At 34.4% G+C, this 9,606-nt stretch overlaps 1 protein-coding gene across 1 annotated transcript; it reads left to right on the top strand.

The window, feature by feature from the left end:
- The first annotated feature begins 3,199 nt into the window (after positions 1-3,199).
- LOC106116062 (cationic amino acid transporter 4) lies at positions 3,200-7,001 on the top strand. Its single transcript, XM_013309798.1, has 7 exons — positions 3,200-3,363; positions 3,878-4,057; positions 4,128-4,376; positions 4,608-5,590; positions 5,784-6,000; positions 6,106-6,267; positions 6,374-7,001. The coding sequence occupies exons 2-7, from the start codon at positions 3,916-3,918 to the stop codon at positions 6,601-6,603; spliced, it is 1,983 nt and encodes a 660-aa protein (XP_013165252.1). The 5' UTR covers positions 3,200-3,363; positions 3,878-3,915; the 3' UTR covers positions 6,604-7,001.
- Positions 7,002-9,606: the final 2,605 nt, after the last annotated feature.

Here is a 9,606-nt window from a genome sequence, read left to right as displayed (position 1 = left end):
AGTACTTATTAGTTGACGATATCTTTGTATTTTCATTTGTTCTAGTCAAAGTTTGTCGATGGAAGCCATTTGTAAGCAAGAGATTATACAGGGACCATTTCAATCGTAAGCGTTGTAAATTCGCTATTTCATTTGGAGTTGATAGATGCTGATCAGTCACGTCACACGGTGCTATCAGGCTCTCATGATTCTTAAGAATTTCAGTAATTTTGATTTTACTTTGTTACTGTTGATACGTTCGTTTACTGTCACGCAACATTGACTTGGTTGATCGACGGTGACGTGACTGATGTATGTTATGGACCCCAATCCACGTGAGTTATGATTATATGTCATCGCTTATTAGACCAGCCTGCCCCAGCAATGGAGTGGAACCGAGTTTTGCGTCATCACCGCCGTTGTGTTCCCCCGTTGCGTCGCGTGGTTGTTGCGTCGAGCTGGTGCAAGATTGGTGTATTGGGCGATGACATTAAAGATAGCTAATAATTGAAAAGGCCAACGTCACATTTTTATGTGCGGCTAGAACTATTTGTTGAACTTTTGTAAACGTTTATCCATTGTAACTTAGTTATGAATGCAGTTAACCTTATAAATAAGTCGTTTACAACTTGATATGTATCTATACTTCTCTGAAATATTATGAGGTATATAATGGAAAATTAACTAAATTTAACTTCACAATGTAGATTTGTAAGTAATCTTAGTAACCACAGTAGTTTGTACGTGTAAATACATCTCTTATTTTTTTAATGAAACATTATTTTAAGTATATTTAAATTTGCCAGAAATTTAATACATTTCGTTGCTAAAACGTATACCATTAATAATTCTATTTATCTCTAATTATAATACAAAAATACCAAAACGCTACATTTAATGAAGACTGACGCCTAATAAAACATATCATTTGAGTATTTTCTTGTCATTAAAGCTTACAAATTTGTGGCAATTTCAAATAATTAACATCTATTTTTATATCGATCTACTTTCTATTTATTTCAGTAATACATTTGCGGTTTTCGCGTTTCGTTTTTTAAACTAATACTGGTATTTCTGAATCATTACAGGGTCCGTTATCTCAGTAATTAAGTAAATTGATGTAAGATATTTATCAAATGCGTTTGTTTCTCCTTCATTCATTTGTTTTAAACATTTCAATTATCTTATCTTGTTCCGCATTTTAAATATGATGAAAGCAAATACTTATGTTGTAGCCGCAATCTTTGTATACTGGTGACGAATGACTATTTTATGTTTGTACTCTACAATCCTTGTAGCATTTTAATGCTTACGTTTTTTAAATTATTTGAATGTTCTACAAAAACATTTTTAATGATTTAATTTTTTTCATTATTCAGTAATAAGGTACAAAAACTATTTTGAAAATAAGTATCGTGCCATAAGACTTATTCAAACATATATAATAGTTTTTATGGTCTTCATGTCAGGACATTTTTGGGTAAATCACAAATGGTTTCATGTTAACAAACGAACATCAATAACGTTTTAATATTAATTTAATTTATATTAAAAATGGCAGCATATTTTTTTTTCTATTTCGTCAATACTAAATTATGTATTAATTGTTTTTTATCTTTGTAATTAATTATAATATACACATACACAATATGGAGTAGAGATGTAGTAAATGTTAAGATGTTTTATTCACAATAGGGCAGAAGGCCTAAGAATATTGTAGACAGGACCTTACATTCAGTATTGAATTGTTTTATTACGTTAAAAAAATTAAGTAATTAGCGGAGATGAATGTTGTTTTACGGAGGGTCTCAAATTTATTATTTCATGTGCGTTCGAATGTTCTCAATTTTAAGTTTTTGTAAAGCTTTAATATTAATTTATATTTTTGTATCATCTTTTGCTTTCTAAATACTTATAACTTGATTATTCCTAATTTATAAAACTACTTTTCTTTAGGTTAAGTATATAGCTGTAAATATTATTCGAGAATTAAATGGGCAACTTTATGTGTTATGCTTTTAATTTATGTTATTGTAAAATTCGGAAGTTTGATAATATGTACACTGTCAACATGCAATGATCAAGTAGGATTGCAATAAAGTTATTGAAATCCAATTAAATTATTTTTTTATCACGATTTTCATATTAAAAAGACTAGTGTTCCAAATTCTTTCTCCCCTTATATTCCATACAGCCTATGTAATTTATCTTATTGTTGCTGGCAGATAATAGTAAACACAGTGGTGGAAAAATCAGTAACAACATTCGACAGCTAACTAATAGTGCGCTCCAATCTTTGGCAGCTCAAACAATACTGCCAGTTTACTTAGTTACGTTAGCGCATATATACAGACATATCTGTACAACAGTGGGTCTGAGTTGGAGTGATAATTTTATAGTTACCACGATAACGCATGGCTTTTTCTAGTAAATAGGTCAATGAATTTGGGTCATCTGCCTAGTCGGAATTAAATGTTAACGATACCTGCCATTTCTTTTTATCTCAATAGGGTTTCAAAATGCTAGAGTATTCAAAGCATAAGAACTCTCATAAACAGAACAATAATTTATTGTTTATTTATTATTAGTATACCTATTTAAATTTAGTATACCCCATCAAACGTATTGAAAATCATAAAGTAGTTATATGATATACCGCTATAAATTTTTTGTAAAATAGGTCAAGAGAGGCGGAAATTAGTTCACCAGTTTTAGGTCACTACACAACCAAAGGTTACCTATTATCGCGCAAGCAACAAGTTGGGATCATTTTCATATTTAAAATGCGTATACGTATAATGTACAGGTATCATTTCACTAGAAACCGAGAACCTATATGAGACTATAAATATTCGTTGTATTATAATTACAAAGTGTAGTTATAATTTTTTATAGTCCTTAGCGGACGTCCATGAACTCATCAGCGCAGAATTTAAAAAAATGTAGCCTAAAATATTCCAGCGTTCACCAGCTGTATGCCTGTCAAAATTGGGTTTTCGCTATCAGTTGTGCTAATTATCATGAGAACATAATATGATTTTTTTATATTACATAAATACATTCCAATTTTATTTATATGTATAGATGTGGTATCCTACGTTGCTATTATTTAAATATGGAATGTATCCTATAAAGAAAAAGTTCCTTTTTTAATTTTTTTCGTCTTGATTAACTTTATTTAATTTTACAACTTAACAATTTTTTCTCTTAAGTTCCAGAAACATTTAATTTTATCTCTGTAATGCATTTCCCACGAACCAAATAATATAATACGCCCGTATAAATAATCGATACATTGCGCGCGCAGATCAGTCCACATCTAAGCCCACTCAAAGACTTGAAACTGAACAACTGAAAACATCGTCAGCTGGCTGAAATAAAAAGGTACGTAGTACTTTTAATCTTTCTCATTTTAATATTATGAAAACGATACGTAATTTTAAAAAAGATGTAAAGAATCATAAAGGGTAAAATTACGCATTTATATTTTAGACTCTTGGAAGCAATGCTATTTGGATACTTAATTTACTTTGACCTTTTTAGATATTTAAAACTGTCCTACTCCACCATTTTATCTGGTTCAAATTCAATAAAATTAGATTTTGATGACCTAGCTTTATGAGTTATTGATAAAAGTGCATATGCAGACGACAATGTATTTCCGACCAGCCAACATGAACCATTGATTGTGTGCCTGTGCATTTCTCATACGATATTATATTTATTTCTTGTGATTTTATATTTATTATGCAAATATAAGCAGCCAGGCAGGATTTTAAATTTATAAAACAATTTTCCTTTTATTTCTAACCCAATTCGGTCTGAAATAAACAAAGAAAATATCGTTATCATTAAATGAGTAAGGTGTAATAGGTATTTTACAAAGACTTCTTAACAGGTATCTACAACTTAGTGCAAGCTAAAAAATCAGGCAGAATGCCGGGAGCAAGGCACAAAATTTTGGGGCATGTGCTCTCTGGCTTTTGCCATAAAATGAATCGACGTAAATCTATTCATGGAGACTCATTAGACACGCCGCTGAACCGTTGTCTCACTACTTTTGACATCACTTTACTAGGTAAGCAAGGATCTATCTTTTAATATTTCAGTAAAGTAACATGACTACAATCAATTAACTGTGATTCCAGGGGTGGGACATATGGTCGGTGCGGGTATTTATGTGTTAACGGGAGCAGTTGCGCGGAACATGGCGGGTCCGGCGACAGCCTTGAGTTTCTTATTCGCTGGCATCACTTCGACCCTTGCAGCTTTGTGTTACGCTGAATTCGGCACTAGAATACCCCGCGCTGGAAGTGCTTACGCCTACACTTATGTCAGCATTGGAGAGTTTTGGGCTTTCATAATAGGATGGAACATTGTTCTTGAATACATGATAGGTAAGAAGTTACTAATATCTTTATCTTGTCATATATACTTCATCAGTTTAGCAGTGAGTCTGCATCTTTTATCCTTCTTTTATTTTCTTTCTACATAAAGATCCGAGACACGGCTGTTTCGAATGTCCATGATATCAAGGTGACACAGATATGTTTGTTTTTTTTACTTTAAAAATGTGTTTATTTTCTTTTATTAATACAATAAATAAATTATTGACTATTTTGTTCCAGGTGCTGCTTCGGTAGCAAGGGCATGGTCAGGATATTTGGACGAAATGGTAGGCGGAGCGATTAGCAATGCCACTATTTCAGTGACAGGAGAATTGCATGAAACTCTTCTGAGTCGATATCCTGATGTTTTAGCTTTCGTCATTTGTATAGTTGCATCACTTATATTAGCAGTCGGTGTGAAAACCTCTGCATACATAAATAATGGTCTGACAATCTTGAATCTTCTCGTGATAACACTGGTCATATTTCTTGGGTTTTACTATGCCGATATCAGTAACTGGTCCGAGAAAAACGGAGGATTTATGCCGTACGGCTTCAGCGGTGTACTAGCAGGCGCTGCCACTTGCTTTTATGCATTTGTCGGTTTTGATAGTATTTCTGCGTCTAGTGAAGAGGCAAAGGATCCATCGCGATCTATTCCGATTGCAACTATTATGTCGATGGGTTTGGTTGCTGTGGGATATATTCTTGTTGCTATAGCGTTGACACTTATGGTACCTTATCAAACTATTAACCCTGATGCTGCTCTACCGGCCGCTTTGGGCGCTGTTCACGCCGACTGGGCAAAGTATGCGGTGGCAGTTGGAGCGGTGTGTGGGATGACGACTACATTGCTAGGATCGTTGTTTTCCTTACCTCGTTGCCTGTACGCTATGTCTGTTGACGGCTTGTTGTTTGGTTTCCTCAGTGATATGAGCAACAATAAGTCTCAAATTCCGATATCTAATCTCATTATATCTGGCTTTTCTTCAGCACTAATAGCTTTGTTGTTCGATTTGGAGAAATTGGTTGAGTTTATGTCGATAGGAACTTTGTTGGCATATACTATTGTCAGTGCTGCCGTAATCATCCTACGCTACCGGCCGACCCCCACGATAGAAGACAAAAGCTTCTGCGTGCCGCAATTAGACTCGCCGTGTGATCGCGAGGATAGCTCCGCCACAGGAACTCCTGGAACTGATAATGGATCTTCATCTTCTGAGGTAATTGAGTATACTTTGACAGATATTTATCAATGTTTTACCTTACATACGGCTGTGATATTCTCCTCGCTTATACATTGATGCGGTGAAGTGTGGGAAGTCAAACGATTTGTATTCTTCTTTGGTGTATCACAGAGATTAGCATAGTCAGTTAGATTTATTGTTTGTCTATTAGATTATTCTATGTATTTAGATGTTCGAGGCGCTGACAGTGGGTCGCCTGCGTGCTCAGTACGCGTGGCTGGAGCCGCTTGTGGGAGGGCGCGCGCCGGGTAGCGCAGTCACCGCCTGCGTCTACGTCTTTACGATCGCCGCCGCCGCACTCTGTGTACACAATCACTTCCTAGCCGAGCCAGCAGGGCTGTGGGCGATACTACCCGATGTTGTGCTCAGCTGTATTATTATCGCATGTAAGTATTTTATAGAGATGTGCAGTCAAGCTAAATTCTTGGTGAAGACTTTGTGGTTATTCATTTCAAGGGTTACCATATAATATGTATTGTTGATAATTGCAGGTCTGGTGGTGATCTGGGCGCACCAGCAGAGCCCTACGCGGCTACCGTTCCGAGTGCCCTGGGTGCCCCTGCTGCCCGCCGCCAGCGTACTTCTTAATGTCGAGCTGATGGTCAACCTCAAGGGCCTCACCTGGGCACGCTTCGCTATTTGGATGACTTTCGGTGAACTATTTTTTTTGCGTAAAATTAAGTTCTATCGTATGTGCAACTTTTCACTTTCCACTTTATGGTATTGTTATGCGGTGTTGAGTAAATATGTTTGTTGCAGGTCTTCTCCTGTACTTCCTGTACGGCATCCATCACAGCAAGCTGGGCGAGGGTGTGGGGCTGCTGTCGCGTTCTGGCAGCGGCGGCGGAGGCGGCAGCGCTCGCGGCTGGGGCGCCGTCGACAAGACTAGTGCCATCGCGCGCCGCGTCGGCCGCCTTGCGCGAGGCTCCAAAGGTGACGACCGTAAGCCCATCATCTGCGACGACGAACTTGCTAGGCGGGATCCGTGATTTTAAATTATATCACCGTAATACGGTCATTTTTACTCCACCTTCATGCAAGTCCGGTTTCTGTGATGAAGTTTACAACAAACCCATTTCGACAAATCTAAAAGAACGCCTAAATATTATAAACATACCAACGTTAGATTCTGTACACAGGGGTCATTTAGCAATTTCATATTTACCTTAGAAATATTGTAATTGTGAAGTAACGTGTGGTTATTTTTGCCGCTTTATGGGTTTTTTTATTTAACTTTCATAGTACAAACATGTTTTTACAAAATTTGTAGACACAAAGAATGTAAGTGGTCTTAGGGTTATGTGGAGGTTCATTATTTATTGCATATGTTAAATGAGGAAAATGCTATTTGTTATGAAGCTATCATTTATGTCTGTTATATTTATTAATGTTGAATGTTTAAAAATGTTTATGAAATTTCTATTTTCTATATAATTTTTGTAGTTGTATTTTTTTTTGATGATGAGATGTATTTTGCTGTTAATTTTTTAAATTACTGTCCCATTCTATGACGACAGATTTTATTTTCCTTGTTACAAATTCAATGTAAACTGAAAGAAAGTTCACTGAATAGTAACTATGCCAAAAAACTTTTTTTTTATAATAGTTCTTTTATCCAATACATTTTTGTTAAAAACGTGTTCAAATAACATTTATGTATTATTAAATAAAGAAAAATAGTTAATAGGCACAAATATTTAACAGCACAAATCGTTGTTGGTGTTATAGCTTTTATTTAGTTTTAAGCTTTTTGGAATAGTCTGAACTTACGCTGTAGAAGGTGCATTGAGCGTCGAATGTCAATATAGATCGACAAGGATTTCTGACCCGATGGACATAAGGCTAACTAAAGTATGACAGCTCACTAGCGCCCTCCTGTCAATGTCAAAAAATGATTTTTGTGCTGTAGATGTTAGGTTTTTTTTATGTCATTTACTACAACTAAGTAGGTTTTATATATATTATGACAGAACCAACCGCGATAGCAGCGCCTCTCACCGGTTCAGATATCCTGGTTTGACTTTACTATATATTATGCCAAAGATTGAGATATATGCATCTTTTAATAATGCTTTATTATTTAAGAAAAGTATCCAAAATGATTTAGTTATACATTTGTATATACTAAATAATTAAATGTAGCTTTTTGAAGCTTCAGTAGAATAATTGTTTTAGTTATGCGTATACTTGTTCGGGCGTTTGTACAGTGGAAATCCACGTTTATATAGTAAAAGATGATTACAAGTAGGTTAAGGCTCATCCATATTTTCTACTCCATGACATAGATATTCGTGTTATTTATATTAATAAAAAATAGTGCTTATTATGTAAAAGAAAAAACAATTTATTACCTTCATTAGTTTAATTCCATAACTTACAAGTTTCTATAGCATTATTATAATTTTTTTTTGTCACAAAATGACAATTTTAAAATTCTACAACCTTTACAAGGCCTTGTATACTTAATTTAAACCAAATAACTATTGTAAAGAGAAATACTGATTGATTGTTTGCTTTTGTTTTGGTTTTTTCACAACACAAATTCACACCAAGAAATATAACAAATAAAATTAAATGTAACTATTTATTGCTTACTAACCGTAAATTTACACTGCCGAAATAACTGCTTAAACCAACAGATTTTTACATAGATTTTTGAGCAGTGATAACGCACGTTAATATTGTATATGTACTGCTTACTTATTATATTAAATAATAATAAATTAAATTGCAAAGTCCCAGATTATATTCTCAATGTTTCCATTTTGTCAAATACATATTATTGAGCGTTTTGAATTCTATACATATTTAGCTCGGAATGTTTAAAATTATAACGAAAATTCTTATCTATAATTATAGTCTAACCAAGAATATAGAAATCCTGGACTGGAGGCGCATCAATCGACTTAATTACAGCACTTTCCAACTTGCGCAAATTAGTTCGCTATATCTTTTTGTAGTATACCGATGGTTTTTATATTTGTGGTCAAACTATAACTGATATTACACGTGTTATGCTAATGTCTAGTTTATATTTATTAGATGTTAGTATTATATATTTAAATGTTGGTGTATATAAGCAAATATATGTAAAAAACCAAATTATTGTTTATTTCAATTCCTTAATAATTAAACGTATTATACCAATAAATAAACACCAAAGGAAGTAAGGGATTTTGTACTATTTGTAAATAAGGGTACATACACAGGTCAAGAACATAATTTAATGACAGTACTCCATATTTACATATCACAAATTATATAAATTATACTATTTTTTTTTTACATTAGAATGTGGCAAACGAGCGAGCGGCCACCTGAAATCGCTGAAATAGCGAAAATGACCGTTGCCCATAGACATACGCAATTGCATATGCGTTGCCTACCTTTCATCGACGGAGGAGAGGATGCACAGAAAGAAAATGTTTTCCCTTTCCATGCATCCTCTTATCCGGAAAGTCCACTTCCACTTCCCATCCTTTCCTTATAAGAGACAGGGTGGGAAAGGAAAGAGGACTATATAAGGCCTCCGGGACAAAAAAATACGTTAATAATTGTGCTAAATTGCTGCTAAAGTACCGTCAAATCTGCTAACTTCACAAATGAGATGTCACTCAAATCAATATGTCAACAACAATTTATTAATACGGAGTCACAAAACTATGAGACTAAAATTAAACCATTTTAGAATATGTAAATAAAAATGTAGTAATGTATTAATATATTTGCGATGCTTATAACAGAAAAACAATTCTTATTAAATGTTTGTCTGTCTGTCCACAAGTTCGTGTTTGTTTCGAGTAATCTTCGAAACAGTTGCACCGATTTTCACACTTAGTGAAAGGTAGCTTATATTAGCGGGAGTAACAGCTATGCGGCAATAGTTTACTGTTCTAATCCGGTCTTGGGTTCGTGTATATTTCGCAGTAAGATTGTGTCATAGCAGCGGATGAAGTATTTAAACTATTATACTATAATGCAGTGGTTTTCAA

The sequence above is a fragment of the Papilio xuthus genome, unplaced genomic scaffold (genome assembly GCF_000836235.2).
Source record: "Papilio xuthus unplaced genomic scaffold, Pxut_1.1 DF827777.1, whole genome shotgun sequence".
NCBI lineage: Eukaryota > Metazoa > Arthropoda > Insecta > Lepidoptera > Papilionidae > Papilio > Papilio xuthus.
This window is presented reverse-complemented; position numbering and strand designations above follow the sequence as displayed.